A 19,686-nucleotide genomic window follows, 5' to 3' on the forward strand; every position below is an offset into this window, starting at 1 on the left:
TCAAATAAAGACATGAAGTATTTGAATCTGAAAGGGACAAAGGTAATTCAGATCTGATGTTGGTACACTCAGCTTGTTGACAGCTCTTTCAAGACACCACAACTTTTGATTCTTAGGGAAATACTTGTTCAGGTGTTGCCAAACTCTGTAATAATTCCTTAACACTTAAAACTAAGTGTTTCCTTGAGCCTGAATTCAAGAAACGCTCCTTTAAGGAGCTGCAAATATGTATAACAAGGATTCTCATGATGGGTTTGAAGCATTTTTGCAGTCTTCATATATGAATACCATACACCTCTAGAAAGATACAAAGCCTGGAAATTATCAAACAAATAAAGTTAAGAAAGGCTTATTAGAGGGATGGAGGAGGATTTGATTTGCCAGTGTCCATTTAGTATATCCAAAATCTGAGACATTTTATATAATAATAATAATAATAATAATAATAATAATAATAATAATAATAATGATGATGATGATGATGATGATGATGATGATGATGATGCTGGAAGGGACCTTGGAGGTCATCTAGTCCAACCCCCTGTGCAGGCAGGAAACCCTATACCATTTCAGGCAAATGGCTGTTCAGTCTCTTCTTAAAAACTTCCAGTGTTGAAGCATTCACCACTTCTGGAGGCAGGTTGTTCCACTGGTTAATTGTTCTAACTGTCAGGAAGTTTCTCCTTAGTTCTAGGTTGCTTCTCTCCTTGACTAGTTTCCATCCATTGCTTCTTGTCCTGCTTTCAGGTGCTTTGGAGAATAGCTTGACTCCCTCTTCTCTGTGGCAGCCCCTGAGATATTGGAACACTGCTATCATGTCACCCCTCACTCTTCTCTTCGTTAAACTACACATACCCAATTCCAGCAACCGTTCCCTATATGTTTTAGCCTCCAGTCCCCCAATCATCTTTGTTGCTCTTCTCTGTACCCTTTCTAGAGTCTCAACATCTTTTTTATATTGTGGTGACCAAAACTGGATGCATCTGTCTGTCTGCCTGCCTGCCTGCCTGCCTGCCTGCCTGCATACCTTCCTACCTACCTACCTACCTAGCTACCTATAATCTTTTCTCCTGGTGTTATGAAAAGTATCCTCTTATTCAGATACTCAGATTATCTCACAAATATTTTTAAAACATTTCAAAACCTAGCAAACACACTGAATATTTGTGTATTATTGAACTTTAAACTACAGAAGGACACATAGGTACAGGAGGTTTCTTACTACAAAACTTTGCTCTCTTAATTTTTTTTTATATAGAGTATGCAACCATATCCTAATAGGTTGTGTTCTGTATTATTATTGGTCAAAATATATTTAAGAGGACCCAGATCAATATGTCTTTATTTATCTGCAGAAAGACACTGAAGAAGAAGTTAAAGAACATTTACGCAATAACTTGCATTTGCAGGAAAAGGTAATATTCAAAGTGTCAAAAAGTCAGTTAAATATATTTCTGAGATCAAAAAGCATGTTAATATATTTCATCATTTAATAGAGTAAATCCTATAGCTGAGTTATATTTTTATGAAGAAATAAATTAATAAGCAACATGTTGATTTCCAGATGGTGTGGTTCATCTTTTACCAGCTCTGGCGTCATGCCAGGGAATAAGTATGTCACTTATAGATAGCAAAACTTGTAGCTAGCTAAAGAGCTTACTGGAAATTTACTGAACCAAATAGTGTGGCCATAAAGTATACCAAGATAGTATTCCCAACACGCTGATTACAAATTTCCCCAATTTTCCACTGGCAGGTAATGTTAATGTTGAGTCACAGACAGGATAAGTGTGGCACAGAAAAGAAATATATTTATACTACAGCTAATTTCCTCCAGAATTCACTAATTGTATAACAGTTTTTAAGACAAGCACAAAAAAGTTTCTTTCCTTTAATTTTACTACAAGGGGAAAAACTAAAAACAAGCTGGTAAGTAGGGTAAGAGAATTCCTCCCTAGTACCATAGATGGGAAGAGACCTTTAATAAGAATCCTATTGGACCAAGGTAGGCAGTGTCCAGGAAAAAAAGATATTTTATTTATTTATATTTCATTATATTTTGTGTTTCTAGATCTCCCATCTCCCTCAAGGAGGGACTGGAGATTGTCTGGGTACAGTCTGCAAAATCCTAAAATTGTATACTCATAATACAATAGAGCTCTGCAGTGTCTTCCTGCCTTTGATTTTGTAATGTATCATTGCATTATCATTTAGAAATATCACATTTTCTTACTCATTCCTCCTAGCAATAAGCATCTAGCTTTCCCCGCTTGCTTCAGTAGAGTGGTGCAAAAAAAATGGTGATAAATTTTATTCAAAGAAGTGTCCTATGCATTTTAATATTAAATATTCCTAAGAGTGGGTCATATTTTTTGACGTGTAGTCAGACGACCCGGCTGTGAAATGGCAGTTGAATCTCTACAAAGATGTCTTGAAAACCGATGAACCTACTGATCCTGAGAAAACTATTGAACGTGTGCAAAGGATCTCAGCAGCTGTCTATTATCTGGAACAGGTAAAAAAATACTTTGTGTTTAAAAGTGAGACATATGGGTTGTATATCCATGGTTAATAGAGTAAATAGGAACTCTAGAGACAGATCCTGAACAATGAAAATAGCTGGGCTGGACTGGGCTGAGCATTTTATATCCAGGCAAATTCTGTAGCCCTTAGGGATGTTTCTGGAGGAGTAAGTAGGATGTTGAGACAGAGCAGGGAGAATGGATGTTCGCATACTAACACCAGTCCTTGATAGCGTGCGAGGCATATTTGCAAAGTGATTATAAGGTGATCGAAAGTTAAAACATAAAACATTATTATTTTTATACAACAGTTACGGTCTAATGCAGGGATTGACAATCAAGCTACAAGCTTCCATATACCCCCCCATACCATAATATTAAAATGATTTAAAGATTTTCTTGAGGAATAGTTAAAATTTTAGGAAACCACCAAACCTAATGATATTTCCATTTTCTGACTGTCATAAGATTTCCAAATGAGATTTCCATTTTCTGACTGTCAAAAATTAGTTTTTTGAAATTTCCAGTGAAAATTCTACTTTTAATTGGGGAGGCAAGAAATGTTAACATATCATATAATATAAATGTTATTTTTTGTGTCATTGGACCAGGTGAGAATCAGTTAAAATATCTTTATTCATCATGTCCATAGGTTGAGCAACCATTAAGATCAAAGAAAGCAGTTTGGCACAAACTCTTGTCTAAACAACGTAAAAGAGCTGTTGTAGCTTGTTTCAGGATGGCACCACTGTATAATCTGCCCAGGTACATATTTTTAAAAAATGTTTATATAGGCTATTTCTGAGTACTGCCTGCATTGTTGAAAAGCATAATGATCATCTGATTCTGCAGTGGGAAGGTATGAACTAGAGATAATGGCTTGAAGACTCAGCATACCCTTTTCAAGTCCCTCTTACAGTCTTTCTGGGCATGAATGGATTGATTGATTGATTGATTGATTGATTGATTGATTGATTGATTAAATTTCTATGCCACCCATCTCATCTATATAGCAACTCCGGGCAACTCTGAGCCTGTCATTCTCTCTCAGCCCTAGGAAGGAGGAAATGGCAAACCACTTCTGAAATCTTGCCAGATAAACTGCAAGGATAGTCCAGTTAGTTGCCAGGAGTCAAATGACTTGAAGTCACCCACACTATTCATTACTTCTATCATTATCAAATGTTTTCAGGGTCTTGCAAATTAGCATCAATGGCCTTTGGTAAAGTTCCATCATTTTTAACCTTGGTGGAGCAGTGGGCTAATGCCTCCTTAAGTAACACCAGCTGCCTGCAATTAGTGCAGGTTCGCATCCCACCAGGCTCAAGGTTGACTCAGCCTTCCATCCTTCCGAGGTATGTAAAATGAGGACCCAGATTGTTGGGGGCAATTAAGCTGACTTTGTAATAATGCTGCTTGGGGTCTGTGTGAAAGCCCTAATAAGCAGGCATATACATAGAATGAAGGCTACTGCTAAGCTTGTAAGCCGCCCTGAGTCTTCGGAGAAGGTCGGGATATAAATGGAATTTTTTTTAAAAAAAATGTGTTTTAGAGAAACGTCGGATTACTGTACATTAAAACAACTGAGTTGAGCTTTATTATGTGAATTACCTAGTTATTCAGTGTTTTGGGAGATCTTCTCCCAGATACATAAATCGAACCCACTCCAATCTAGACTGGGAACATGGAAAAAAGAACTGTATATTTAAATATAGTATCTTTTCCATGCAATTAACCACTCATTTAAGGATTTGGTACAAAATTAAAAAACAACATTACTTTCTAACGTATATCAATTGTATGTTCAAAGTTCATAGAGATACATAGCTTCACCAACATTTGTCAGTTCCAACCTTTCATCTCTTTCATTCAGCACTCACTTAGGTAGCAGTCAGTGCCTTTGCTTGCAATGGAAACTACATCCATGAATCAAACAAACAAAATAATTTTACAGATGCTACAGAACATGCACAAAACTAGCTATGTATGTTTTTGGCATCAGGAGAATAGGAGAGGCGGTGGAAGAAGAGCGGAAGAAGGCTTAACATTGTTGTGGGGAGATTTTCTCTCTCCCACATATGCAGCTTTGTAAAGATGTATTGTTCCCGAGGTTCTTTGAAGAGTTTACTGGATATTTTATTTTGAATAACCATGATTGTCTGCATATGCTATGCAATTAGCATTCTTTGAAAACAATTACCAACATGCTTCTTATATGCAAATCTAAGTTTCTGGCATTTTCCTTTTTTTTTAACTTGTAACTTATTTGAAACAAATGGGAATTCAAAATGTGATAATTAATTTTGAAAAATCTGAAGATTTGTTTTATACTCCACTCCTACACACTAGGAGTTTTGGAGGAGGGCAGCCCTTTCAGATATAATTGCATGATCTTCTTGACTGAAAATTCAATGTTCTTCACAATTTGGAATTTCTCCTGCCATTTAGGTCCTTTTAGTTTCTAACAGCTACATTTGTAATAAACTTAGTGAGACTATTTTCTAGTACATATGCATAGTAATTATCTTAAGTTACTAAGTAACGTAATTCTTCATATCAAATTATACATAGTTGGTATTGTGTAGTGGGTTCTGGAGAGTAGGAAGGACGCGAGGCTGATGAATACAGCATAACAGTTCTTTATTAGGTGGAAGTGACCGAACTGGGGAATAGGGGTTACCTGCACTCTTTATATATACACAGCCAACCAATCGGATTGAACCTCTGTTTCCCGCCGAAACTGCTTCCCGCCAAAACAGTTACAGTTCAACTCCTCCTGGTGGTGACTCTTATACAAATGCTTTAGGTGTTCCTTTAAGCCTAATACATAACAGTTGGGTTGGGAAATAAGAGAAGATAAGCATATCTGCAGAAGCAAGCTTTCTGTGTTGTGGTCTTTTGTCCTCTCCCTCTGGCTTTATTCTTTTTAAAATTTCTTTATCAAATTGATATGTTGCCCATTTCAGCAGTGCATAATAAAATAATGAATAATTGAGGTTGATATATGAGGGAGATTTAGTCACTCCAAGTCAGGTAGGGATCAAAAGAGCCCTTAGCATAACAGAAATTCATGAAAGGAATGCCTTCCCCTACTCAGCTGTCTTTTGTTAATTGGAGACATCTCCACTGCAAGGGGAAGAAGACGTCTGTGAAATCCAATGCCTGACAATCCAAGCAGCTTTTTGTCTGCTCTTTGAAAGGCTTTTAACATGAAAAGAGGGAAACAGTCATTCTCAACAACTTTATTTTTGTCTTTTGTTAAAAAAATCTCCTTCCTTCCTTCCTTCCTTCCTTCCTTCCTTCCTTCCTTCCTTCCTTCCTTCCTTCCTTCCTTCCTTCCACATAGCAGTAAAGAATGGAAGGAATGTGGAATGGAAGGAAAGTGACATTATTCTTCTTTAAGAAAAAACAAAAATTCTCCATCGTCTTATATTTAAAGAGATTATAGAAAGTCTGACTGAATATTGGGGGGGAGAGTGAGTTTTCACTGCACTCAGCAATGAAATACAACATTCTGGTTTACCCATATTAAACTAACTGCTATTAAATTAACTGCACATTTATTGAAGTATAACATTATACCAGTAGCAATTAGCTACGTTACAAACTTCTATAATCTTTCATAATTACATAATTTCCAGGGAGCTATTGGAAAATTCCACCTCCTTTTTCATTAACCACAGTTTAGTAGTTGTTGGAACCCCAAACTGTGATTAATATTATGATTTGAAGGTCATATAACCATAATTCTAAGTAACTCCACTGCAACAAATTACTTTTACTCTAAAACTGGAACAATTATTTCAGTACTGGGTTTGAATTGAAGAAGGTGGGGAGAATATTTTGTGGGTTTGAAATTCAGCATGGATAATCCTGCCATAATCACTGCCCAGCTTCAAACATAATATTACAGCTTCACATGGTTTCTACCAGCATGCATTTGTTAAAAAAGACATCATGCCAAACAAATCTGATTGCTTGCTTTGACAATATGGCTAGGTTAATGAAGCAAGCGGATGTTTAGACTTCAGTAATGCTTTTGATAAAGTAGAATACAGAGTCCTCCTAGACCAGACATGTCAAACACAAGGCCCGGGGGCCGGATCCGGCCCGCAAAGTGGTTTCATGTGGCCCGCAAAGCCATCCTGGAAACAGTGAGGGAACGGCCCCCACTGCCTTGCCACTTGCCCCAGTCCCATCTGCCAGAGACCCTTAGATCTGTCCCACTCCTGCCCAGGCCCCCATAGGCACCCTTGATGCGAATGATGTAGAGCTGGCCATGCCCTCTCAGTAGGCCATACACACTCTAGCCACACCCACCCAGTAGGTAACGCCCACCCAGGCCACACCCATCTGGCTCCCTGAGGGCAACTGCAATGCTGATGCAGCCCTCAATGAAATTGAGTTTGACATCCCTGTCCTAGACAAACTGAAATAATGTGGGATGGATGGTTCCACTTCCAGATGGATTCAGTTGACTGAATAACCTTAGTTGCCATCATCATCATCATCACCACCACCATCAACAACAACATTTAAATTTGTATGCTACATGACTCTCAATAACTAGATGGGATGCTCATAAAATGTGTACATGGCACCAAGCTGGGGGGGGGAATTACTAAATAGGTTCAAAGATCAAAAGGATTTAATTAATATGAATGTTGGGCGCTATTTAATGAAATGTTCAGTGGTAAGAAATGTATTTTTCTGCACTTAGGCAGTAAAACAAGATGCTCATATGTAAGATTCTTGTCTCAGTAGTAGTGCTTGCAAGATAGATCTGAATGTCCTAAGAGACCATAGGTGAGCCAGTAGTGTGCTGTAGCTGCCAAAAGAATCAATGTAGTTTTAGGCTGCATCAACAGAGGTGTAATGGTAGGATCCCAAGAAGCTCTATACCACACTGACCAGATCACATCCAGAATACATGCCCATTTATAGTCTCCAGAACTGTTGGCACTGGAGTAACCGTTGCTAAAAGAGGCAGTTGATAAGTGAGTTGCACCTGATTTTACAACCTTTTTCACCATGGTTGTCAAGCAAATCACTGCAATTGTTAAGCATGCATTGATTAAGCGAATCTGGTTTCCTCCACTGATTTTTGCTTGTTGAAAGCCACCTGGGAAGTTTGCAAATGCAATCGCAGAGATGCTGCAACCGTTGTAAATACATGCCAGTTGCCAAGTGCCTAAATTTTGATCATATGACTTTGGAGATGCTGTGAAGATTTCAAGTATGAGGACTGGTTACAGATCGCTTTTATTTTTAGTGCTTAAGTTACAACACTTGTAACTCTGAATGGTAGTTAAATGAATGGTTGTAAGTTGAGGACTACCTATAGTTAAAGGAACTTGGTTTAAATAAAGTGAACTCTAAAGGGGGCATGATTGTGGCCTTCCAATATTTTAACGATGTCACAGAGCAGATTGCGTGGCTATATTCTCCATAGTATCTGAGGGTAAAGAAACAAACCAATGAGTGGAAACTTTATAGAGGGAGATTTATATAAACTTGAAATAAGGAGGAATTTTCTGACTATGGGAGCTTGTAAACAGTAGACAATATGTGCCGACATGGTATGAAGATTCCTACATTGGGCACTGTACTAAAGACCTACATAGAAAGAATTCCATGCTGTGCAGACTTATTAATTATGGAATAACATAAGGTACGAATCAAACAATTATTGCATTTTAGAGAAACCACAGTTTAAAAATCTTGGCTTAAATTTATAAGAGAAGCGGATGGTAAACCATATTGATAAGAACATCATAATCAGACAAAGTATAAAGAAATAGCATAATTAGACTCATGTTTTAAACTGGTTATATTAAAAAAAAGTAATCCTAAAGTAAAATACTCAATAAAGGTGTGAAATTGATAGTTCATGTTTTCAGTTCATTTGCATTCAGTGGACAGCATAGTGGTAAGGAGTCAATTTAGAATTGCATCAAAGTATGTTTTCCCCCTAACTGTCTTGATTGAAAAGAATAGAAAACCAAGGGCTTTCATCTATAGGAAACTGAATTCTAAAGTGTTCAGTAAAATATGAGCATATCACTAGCCTTCTTTTCATGTTTTGATACAGGTATCTATCTGGTACAGCTTATTAAAACAATACTTGTCATCTATGTTATTTAAATTTTGCTTAACATTCTTTAATTTTAATAATTTTTGAATTGAATTGTACAGAATCTATAGGCTTTACTAGTTGGTAACTTTCTAAGCTTTTTTATTTTATTCTGCTTCCCTTCTGGATTTCATTTTCACCCCTACTCCTAGGCACCGTTCTATTAACCTGTTCCTTCATGGTTATCAGAAATACTGGATAGAAACAGAAGAATATTCCTTTGAGGAGAGACTAGTTCAGGATTTGGCTGTAAGTACAGATATAATTGGGCTACGTCCACAATGTCTTCTTGCTTATACCTATAAACACTTTCATATATACGGTACCATCCTGAGCGGCCCAACCACATTTTATACCATGGTATGAACAGTGTATCAAATCTTTATTTTGTTACAGTATATATTTGGACTGAAACTAATTTTAACTGTTTTCTTTTTAAACTAATTAATTAAGCAGTGATTTATAGAACTATGACTTTCTGTATGTGAAACGATAAGTTCACCCTACTTGCCAATTATAATATTTACTTTGCAAGGCAGCAACATCCGACAGTGTAGAAGAGACTAATAGATTTATGAGTTAATGTCTTTACGTTCCTTAAAATGCATTTGCACAATGATGCAGTATTTCAACTAACCTGACATAAGCTAATTCTACATCGGTATTAGGTCGAGAATTACCATGTCTCTTTCAATTACGCTTCACAGAAGGTGGCAGATCACACATTTATACTTCTGGGTTTCTCAGTGTTCTCTCAATGTTTTTAAGAAGATGATCCCTGCACAAGTAGATCTCTTCGATAATCTTTGATACTATTTTTAAAGGGCAAAGGTTCCTTTTTTTAACTTAAATGTATTGAACCGATGGACAGATTCCTCACTTAAATATAGCTATTACTTTTTTAATATAAAATTGTGGAAATCTCTGAGAAAGACAAAGTGAGAATTTTCTAAACTGCTTCTGTGCTAGTCCATTGCAGCATAAGGAACAAGGAATCATATGGTAACTTAGCAACGAAAACATCTCTTACCCCATCAACACAATAATCCGATTACTATTCCCATTCATCAGATGGTAATATTTAGTTGAGAATATTATTGCAGGGAGGTGTATAGCTGGTAAATGGCATATAACTACACCTAGCTCTCTTTAGAGAGTTTGCTTTGATATTGTTAATTTGTTGTAAAACATATTGAATTTCCTATGATGGAGATTATACAATTGTGTTCTGTTGTGATTAAGCAGATATACATAAAAATTTGGTCAAGGGCATGCGAAGGAAGGAGGAAGGAAAGGAAGGAAGGAAGGAAGGAAGGAAGGAAGGAAGGAAGGAAGGAAGGAAGGAAGGAAGGAAGGAAGGAAGGAAAAAAAGTGGGCTTTATTTATCCGATATATACTATGTCTTGAACATAGCCATTCAAACTGAAAGAACTCTAATTCCCAGGGTAAGAGAGAAGAATGCCAATCGCAGATATGAATTGCTTCCTTTGTTACCAATTCCAGATGATTTGATGGTGTTAATACAGCAGTTTCCAATCTTTGTTGCAGAGGCAAGCATGAATACTCTAAAGTGTAGTGAACATAGGGAATGTTCATGAAGGACAGGAGAATGAGCTGCCACCAAGACAATGATCAAGCACTCACAGCTTGAGCCTATTCCAAGACACAAATTTCTTAAACATTTCAGACCTGCCCCTTCCTGGTTTACACAAAAATGAAGTGAGGGAAGGGGAAAGCACATTCAGATTTGCAAAATTCTATTACTTTAGGTGTAGAATAAAAGTAGCACCGGTCTTTATGGCATTGGTTTCTTACTCTGATCTACCTTATGGGGCTAAAGTCGCAAAATACACATGACGTGCTGACCTATAGTGAGCAGGTCTAGAAGAATCTAGATAATCAGGCAAACCAAATCTCACTTCAGGTAATAAACTAGATCTGTTTCTAGAAAAAAAAAAGTCTGATTTTTAATTAGGCTCAAGATTTGTCCATTACAGATTCTGGTTGTGTGATCCTATACAATTTTATTTATAAGTAAACACAAATCAATCCAAAGGGAATTAAATGTGTGAACATTTTGCTATTAAAACACTGATTTTTTTTATAAGAAAAGGTGTTGCGTAATTGAATCTTTCAGCTAAAATATCAGTATGAAAATATAAAATATTAAAATATGGAAATGATAGTTATCCCATTTATTTTTTCTCTCTGCTGTTACATACTTTTTATGTATAAAATTCCAATGCGATGTTTGCACAGACTCCACCCAAAACAACTGAAGAGGAGGAAGAAGAGGATGAAAAACATCCAGATCCTCTACACCAGATTATTCTTCATTTCAGTCGGAGTGCTCTCACTGAAAGAAGGTAACTAACTTCTTACTTCCCTGCTTTCCTTCCTGCCTTTCTTATGCTACCCAATTTTATAAAGAACAACATTAAAAATAACGACATACAATGAATTTGACGAAAGAAATGGCAAGGAATAACTAGTAAGCAATTACAAGATGGTGATGCATACAACATATCAAAACATCTTTATTTTTAAAGATACCGAGAAATACTAAGTTGGACATGGCATCTGTTCACATGGTCATTTTACAATGTTTCCTGGATTTATTTATTTTTTAAGGCAAAGGGGATACCGTGCTATTTAATGCAGCCTTAATCTTAAAGATTAAGGAGCAGAAAGAAAGATAATGTTAAAAGTTGAATACATATATCTTTTTTGGATTGCACTTGCAAGTTTCCCAAAATCCTTTTAACACAACAATAAAACATTTAGAATTAATGAAAGTTTTCTGTTATTGTAGGAACTGATTTTGTATTTGATACGATCAGAGATAATTATCTGCTGGGTAGGAAAGCTATGGCTGGAATCTTTGTAACCATTTCCAAGGCACAATAGGAAAAAAAGCATTCTCATGTGAGGTAGATAGATATATTTTTCAGTTGTAAAAGCACTTGGTAAATGTGTTTTAATAAAGAATCTGATAGGGAATCTACACCTATAAGCTTATAAGATCATATCATGTGTCATGGGGCTGTAACAAGATGAAAACTTTCCCTGCTTTAATAAATCCTGGAACTTCAATTCAGTAACTTGTAAAGCCTTTCCAGGAATAAATTTATTTATTTATTTCATACTTTTCTACAGCAAACTAGAAAACGATCCTTTGTACACTGCATATTCAGCAATGATGGCAAAGGTGAGTAATTTAAATGTATACCTAAAAACAATTTATTTTTAGAATGCCATCTCTGCTTTTTCAGGTACATCTGAAATCTTAAAATAATATTCAGCATTTTCTATTTGTTATTGCCATTTTATTGTTACTAATAGATTCTGTTAATGATGTTACTAATCCATCTATTTAAATGATTGTATCAGCAAACCATCAAACATAAATAGAAAAAACAAGGTAAAGAAAGAGGTAAAACTACCCAACAGCAAATTTTGGAGGAAGAAGTATTCCTAGTAATAAAAGATAAAATTACTTTTGAGTTGAGCTGGATTTCATAGTGTTTTCATGGAGATATTTGTAGCTTTCACAGCAGTGAAATATATAGAAGGTGATTATCGCTGCCTTGTTCAGGGACATCTTTTATTTCCCAGTCTAATCTGCAGCTTGAGATTTTCTGGTCCATTAGTATTTACTGCTGAAAAATAAAGACCAAACTAAAATTTGATAAAAGAGCCTTGGTGGAGCAGTGGGCTAATGCCTCCTTAAGTAACACCAGCTGCCTGCAATTATTGCAGGTTCGCATCCCACCAGGCTCAAGGTTGACTCAGCCTTCCATCCTTCCGAGGTAGGTAAAATGAGGACCCAGATTGTTGGGGGCAATTAAGCTGACTTTGTAATAATGCCGCTTGGGGTGTGTGTGTGAAAGCCCTAATAAGCAGGCATATACATAGAATGAAGGCTACTGCTAAGCTTGTAAGCCGCCCTGAGTCTTCGGAGAAGGGCGGGATATAAATGGAATTAAAATAAAAAAATAAAAAAAATCTTCATTAAAGAATTCTTCAACAGTTGCCCTCATGTTGATGAATCTGGCTCTTGATCTTGTCAATTTAAAGTTTCTCCTAAATGTAGAGATTTAGAATATTGTAGGATCCCAAAGGTGCTTTTTCATGAGGTAACTGGACTTTCTTGTTTTTCTTTGAATAAGTTTTGCTTCTCATCCAAGAAGCTTCTTCAGCTCTGAATGGATGGTGGGGAATGAAAGGATTTATAGTCCTTGCAGACAGCTGTTCATTTGCATTCTTTTAATGAGTCATTTAAAGTTACCTGAAGGCTTATTTGTGTCTTCAGAGTCACCTGAGTAGTGCAAATGGGTGTGGAGCCTTCTTGGAACTGCTGAAAGGACTGTGTTGTAGACTGGAGATAGATGATGTCAGATCCCTCCTCCTCTGTTGAGAGAGGGCTGTTCAGTTTTGACATAGATTGCCTCTTTGACCCCTCTTTCAAACCAGTGGTCCTCTCTGTCCAAAATGTGGACTTCGCTCTCTTAGAAAGAGCGGCCTTTGTCTTTTAAATGCAGATGGACCACCGATTCTTGTCCTGATGGGTTTGTTCTCCTGTGTAGTGCCATACGTTTATGAAGTTGTTGTTTCATTTCACCAATGTACACATCTGCACATGGCTCACTGCATTGTACTGCATATACCACGTTGCTCAGTTTGTGTCTGGGTGTTTTATCCTTGGGGTGGACAGGCTCCTGCCTTAGTGTACTCTTAGGTTTGAAGTGTGCATGTATGTTGTGTTGTTTGAAGATCCTCCTGAGCTTTTCCCATATTCCTGCAACATATAGAATGACTACGTCGTTTCATTTATTGTTTTCTTTGTCTGTTATGGAGATGCTCCTGCTAGGTCTTTTTTGAGATTTGATGAAGGTCCATGTGGGATAGCCACATGTTCTGAGGGCTTCCTTGATGTGTTTTATTTCTTTTTCTTTTCCTTCTTTGCTGGTAGGCAGGCCTTCAGCTCTGTGGTGTAGAGTTCTGATAACTCCCATTTTGTGCTCCAGTGGGTGGTGTGAATCAAAATGTAAATATTGATCCACGTGAGTGGGTTTTCTGTCTTCCTTAATGTGTAAAGCACAGACCAGGAAGGCTAGATTATTTTCCTTAACATCTTCACGTGATGTATTTGTCCACCGTGTTGATATATTCAGTTAATGCTTCCAATTCCTGTGTTTTGATCTTGACCCAAGTATCATCCACATACCTAAACCAGTGAGCGGGTGGAGTATTATGGGATCTTAATTTCCCTTCTTACTGTACATCTTTGTCACACATAGATATCCCTACCCAACTCTTTCTTCTTTGTTTATTCAAAAACACTCAACTCTGAACAAAATCATGACCAGATGTAAATATGTGAAAACATACGAAAAGACGATGTGCTGTTTGCTTCTTTCAACATTCAAATCTTTCAGCCTTATTCATCATTTCCCCCTATTTAGTAAACATTCCACTAAAGTATGTACATTTATCCACTTGCTCTGTTCGTATTTTTGCATCATTTTCTTTTTGAAACACAATTATCTTGGACTTTGAGACATTAATTTGCAAATCCATCCATGAAATCATCAATCCTCTGCTTATAAACTGTGGTTTAAAATGTATTTGACTTGTTTCTGCTTATTCATTATCTGAGCCTGTTTGTGTTTTTTTTTTTCTTCTAATGAGAGAAGAGCTGTCAGAGTGGACAGGATAATAATGAGGAGGAAGAAGAAGAAGAAAAGGAGAAGACGTTTGAAGTTAGTTGTTTCCTTTAAAATTAGATGTTTTGTAATTTATATAGTTATTATAAATGCTATAGTCATTTGAGATAGGGTGCCCATTTTATTCAAACTTCACAAGTTAACATAATATTATACATAGTCATGGTTATTTTTTAGGTTTTTGCCGATCGTGTCTATATTTCTTTCTACTTAATTTTTTCTTTCTTCTTTTCACCTTAATTTCTGTCTTTTGTTCCGTATTAAAAAAAAAAACTAAAAAAACCAAAACAAATGTTGCTTACTGTTCTTTTCACATTTAAATTTTTCTTTTATCCCATGCCTATTTATCCCATGCCTATTACTGTGTCAATTGTAGGTAGAACATTTTATAAAAATCTGTTATGGAAATTATTTTAAAAATAAGCCCTTAACAAACGTTGCCGCATTAGAGTGATTACCATGGCTAATTTATTCTTTTAATATGTGTTTTAATAGGTTTGTGAAAGATTCTTTTAAAAAGTTTATTGTTTTCAAAGTCTTACAGTTTTTTCCCCCCTGTACTTATGGAGACACCATAATACGTTAGCATGTATCTGTATTCTGGCATTCAGGAAAAAGAAATGGAAAAGCAGAAAACCCTCTATCAGCAATCCCGACTCCATGAACGTGGAGCTGCTGAAACGGTATTGCAGATGATCAGTGCCAGCAAAGGTAATGCAGTAAAAATGGAATGATTATTTGATATTTATTTGTTGATTTGCATGTATATATTTCATTCTATCTTGGAAAGAGAGTCAGTCGGTCATTAAACAGGTTGTAATAAATTCCCTTCTCGCCTCTGTGGGTGATATATGCCTTCCTCAGGTCCTCTCCAGAGGTCTGTGAGTTTGAGGATTCTGCGTAGTATCTTAGCTATTCCTAGCACTACACTCTTTCTGGCCAGAGAGCTTTCGTCTTGTTTCAGGATGTGTTGGAGATCCTCTCCCAGTTTAGGAGTCTCAGCCCTGAGTGCTCCTGCCACCACTGGAACCATTTTGGCCTTTACTTTCCACATCCATTCTAATTCCTACTTCGCACCCTGGTACTTCGCCAGCTTCTATACTCCTTCTTGATGTTGCTGTTACTTGGCAACAATTGGATATTACCTGCCTATCCTCTGATTTTAAAAGTGATTTTAAGCTTAGAACCTTTTAAAACGATCTTTTTTTTACCATAATGTAAGCACTGTATTCCTGATTGACAGGTGAAATGGGACCCATGGTAGTTGAAACTCTGAAACTTGGTATTGCTGTTCTAAATGGAGGTAACTCCGTTGTTCAACAGGTAACCACATTCATAGTTATGCAATTGTCTCTGTAGGTGCATATGCTTTTAAGAATTTTAAAGGTGACAATACCAGTTTGTATGCAACTTTACATAAGTTTACCTTTATTTATTTGTACTTGCATATATTTTTACATGAAAAATTTCTGAGCAAATAATGGCCAAATCAAACTATTGTTGCTCTCTGTATAGCACCTGAACCCACTGAGTAATGTCCTTCACTTTCAGATAACTTTTCAATTACCGAAGATAAAACCCATATTTAATGTCTGACCTTCAGCATGGGGTAGTGCAGTGGGCTCAGCAGTTAAGATGCTGGGCTTGTTGGCTGGAAAGCCAGAAGCCCAAGTTCAAGACCTGAAAGCCATGTGATGGGGTGAGCTCCTGTCGTCGCCTCAGCTCCTGCCAACCCAGCATTTCGAAAGCATGCAAATGCAAGCAGATAATAGGTGCCACTTTGGTGGGAAGGTATCAGCACGCCATGATGTCATGCTGGCCACATGACCGTGAAAATGTCTTCTGACAGTGATGGCTCAATAGCCTTGAAACTGAGATATGCACCTATCATTGGAAACGACTAGTCGAGTAAATCCACAGGGACTCTTTTACCTTTACTTCAACATGACTTGGGCCTTCAATAATTTGGAGTCCATGAATTCATGAACCCCAAACACAGTACTGCTGGGAGACAGGTTAAATTCCCAAGAACCCATTAAGCTTGGGATTCAGCTTCTAAGTGATTGGTGTAATCTAGCAGCTCAGGCAGGAATAAAGCAGAGAAGATGATGCACAGCTGCAACAAACCTAGCTAATTTTTGATGCCCAACTTCACCCATAAAGTCTCACTTCTAGTTATTTTTTTATGTAGACCTTTAAAAGCCATGAAAGGCTCTCAGGTTACAACTGCCACCACACTCATCTCTCTACCCTGGTTTAGTGCTAGTGCAAATTCAAAACCTGGGTGGGCAGATTTCCAAGATAGGTACTCCTACTTTGGGTCCCCACAGGGTTGGCTACACAAGCCAAGTTAGTAGACTTCTGCATGATCAAATTGGGGATGAGGGGCAGGGGGGCAGAGGTCGACCCCTAGGACTCTCGTTTGTGGAGTTCCTCAGGGGTCGGTCCTCTCGCCTCTCCTGTTCAACATCTACATGAAACCGCTGGGTGAGATCATTCGTGGTTTTGGAGTTGGGTATCATCAGTATGCCGATGATACCCAACTTTTCATTTCGACCCCAAACCACCCCAGTGATGCCCTCGATGTGATGTCCTGTTGCCTGGAGGCGGTTCGGGCCTGGATGGGGAGGAACAGACTTCAGCTCAACCCTGACAAGACTGAGTGGCTGTGCATTCCGGCATCCCGGGACATTCAAAATATTCCACCTCTTCTTATGGGGGGTGAGTCCTTACCCCCCGTGGATAGAGCTCGCAACTTGGGAGTCCTCCTAGATTCACGGTTTACTCTGGAAGACCATATAGTAGCCGTGACTAGGGGGGCTTTCGCCCAGGTTCGCCTGGTGCGCCAGTTGCGGCCCTATCTGGACCGGGATGCCATGTGTACGGTCACTCATGCGCTCGTGACCTCTCGCCTGGACTACTGCAATGCTCTTTACATGGGGCTTCCCTTGAAGACCACTCGGAGGCTCCAACTGGTACAGAATGCGGCCACGAGAGTTGTCTTGGGAGTTTCCCGGTACTCCCATGTTACACCTTTGCTCCGCGAGCTACATTGGTTACCAGTTGTCTTCCGGGTGAGATTCAAGGTTTTGGTTATGATCTTCAAGTCCTTACATGGCATGGGTCCGGGGTACCTCGAGGACCACCTGCTGCCGGCGTCAACTCCCCTCCGCCCTGTGCGTTCCCACAGAGAGGGCCTCCTCAGGGTGCCTCCGGTCAGGGAATGTTGACTGGTGGCCCCCAGGGGGAGGGCCTTCTCTGTGGGCGCTCCGGCGCTATGGAACCAACTGCCGGTTGAGCTCCGGATGGCATCGGACCTTCGCTCCTTCCGGCGCGGTCTGAAGACCCACTTATTTGAACTAGCTGGTCTGGCCTGATGGGGAACGTTAGGGTTTTTAATGGGTCTTTTATTGTTATTGTATTTTTTAACTGGGCACTGTTTAATTCCTTTTTAATTTTTGTATTTGTTATTTATATATGCCCTGTTCACCGCCCTGAGTCCTTCGGGAGAAGGGCGGTATACAAATTTAATAAAAGTAAAGTAAAAAGTATACATGAACCTAGCATTTAATAGCAGAAAGAGACACAGCTATCAAGGGCCTGATCACTTATCTCACAAGAACTTTTATTAAAGACTGAAAGCCTATTGTGGACTATTTGCTGAAAATGAAAGAAAAAACCCTGTTGATTTATGAATTTGCTGATTAAAGTGGTTGAACATAGGCAGAAGAGAATTATGATGTAATTTTAATGAGGAAGGAACGAAAATAAGTTTGTTTCTAACTGGTATAAAGAAGATTGGAAGTCATTTCTTCGGATGTCTTTTTTCCCATTTGTATTTCTTTTCACTTTTTTCTTACCTTTATTTTTCTAATCTCACACTATATTATTTAATGTTTATCTTCTACTTCTGTGAAAATCCTTAATAAAAAATATGTAATAAAAACAATATAAAGGGATCCAATCACCTATCCTCAAGGGTGAATATTGAGGACCGGTGGGTAGAATTTATCACAGTTATCCAAGAAATCAGCCTGTGAGTTGCCTCTCTCAGATTCCTGTGCTATCCTCTCTGTCTGTTATAATACTGGTGGTCCTTATCTGACTTTATCTCAGCTACCCCATCCTCTCCCTAGTTCCAGGCCTTGTTCTAGGACCCACCACCCCTAATTCTATGCCCATTTCCAGATACCCTCTTAGCACTCAACAGCAAGGGGTCCAGCCAAAACAGCCTTCAAGTATACAATTAGCCAAGTTCATTACATTACATTATCCAAGTTCCCAAGCCAAGTCCAAAAGTGCCAATATGTTACGATTGTAACTTATTCTTGTCTTCTAGCAAAAATATATTCTCTCATAAAAAAAACCCCTCAGACTGTTTTTAATACATTTTTTTCCCCAATCTCTGATTCAGAAAATGTTGGATTATTTGAAAGAGAAAAAGGATGCTGGTTTTTTTCAATCTATCTCTGGCTTAATGCAGTCTTGCAGGTAAAGACTTTCTGTGCTCAGCTGCATGCATGAATGGAATTTTGACTGATTGTGTGCTATTAAGTTGTTGTCAATGACCATATAGATAGATTTTCTCTATGAAGGTCTGTCCCTAATTTGACCTTTCATATCTTCAGTGGGATATATTTTTCCAAATTCTTGTTTTTGAAAACTCTGGGGAAATGTGATAATGTAATAATAACAACAGTTTAAAGAGTAAATCTGTTTATCCAGGAACATCGGATTCTTACTGCCCTTATCATTAATGAAAAAAGGAGAAAGCATTTAGTGGAATAGGTTAATTTTTGTCTTAATTGATATACTGCAGTGATATCAACAGAAAGAATATTGAAAAACTGGTTTGGGTTTAGCAGGTAATATTGATAGAGAAACATTTAATACTGATTTCAGTGAAACTAACTCTGTTCATCTTTCAAATGTATCATTTTTAAATCTTTATAATTCACTTTCTACTGTTTGAATGATTTTTTAAATTATTATTCAATCATATTAAGCAATATTTTCTTTATTGTCTTTTTTTTATAAGTGTTCTTGATCTTAATGCCTTCGAGAGACAAAATAAAGCAGAAGGCCTTGGAATGGTTACCGAAGAAGGAACACGTACGTATAATGAATGAATTCAGATTGATTTACATTTATTTATTTTTTCTTTTTCAGCCCAAATGTTCAGTTCACTCAAGGTCTTTTTACTTAACCTCCTTAAAATGACGTACTATTAAACTATGCTGTTTCATTTAGTTTCCAAGAAAACATTTAATAAAATATATAATGTAATTATAACTTTCTTATTTTG

The 19,686-nt window shown here is 37.6% G+C and overlaps 1 protein-coding gene across 1 annotated transcript in view; it reads left to right on the forward strand.

Moving 5' to 3' along the window:
- Positions 1-19,686, forward strand: part of RYR3 (ryanodine receptor 3) — a gene marked incomplete at both ends in the record, with an annotated part of 301,173 nt that overhangs the window by 243,002 nt on the left and 38,485 nt on the right. The window contains 11 exon segments of the mRNA XM_081324758.1: positions 1,356-1,415; positions 2,384-2,515; positions 3,175-3,287; positions 8,808-8,904; positions 10,915-11,021; positions 11,812-11,863; positions 14,352-14,417; positions 14,993-15,092; positions 15,625-15,704; positions 18,796-18,872; positions 19,420-19,493. Of these exon segments, the coding sequence (XP_081180884.1) occupies positions 1,356-1,415; positions 2,384-2,515; positions 3,175-3,287; positions 8,808-8,904; positions 10,915-11,021; positions 11,812-11,863; positions 14,352-14,417; positions 14,993-15,092; positions 15,625-15,704; positions 18,796-18,872; positions 19,420-19,493 (958 nt within the window).

Source organism: Vipera berus (genome assembly GCF_964194415.1).
Source record: "Vipera berus genome assembly, chromosome: 1".
Taxonomy (NCBI): Eukaryota; Metazoa; Chordata; class Lepidosauria; order Squamata; family Viperidae; genus Vipera; species Vipera berus.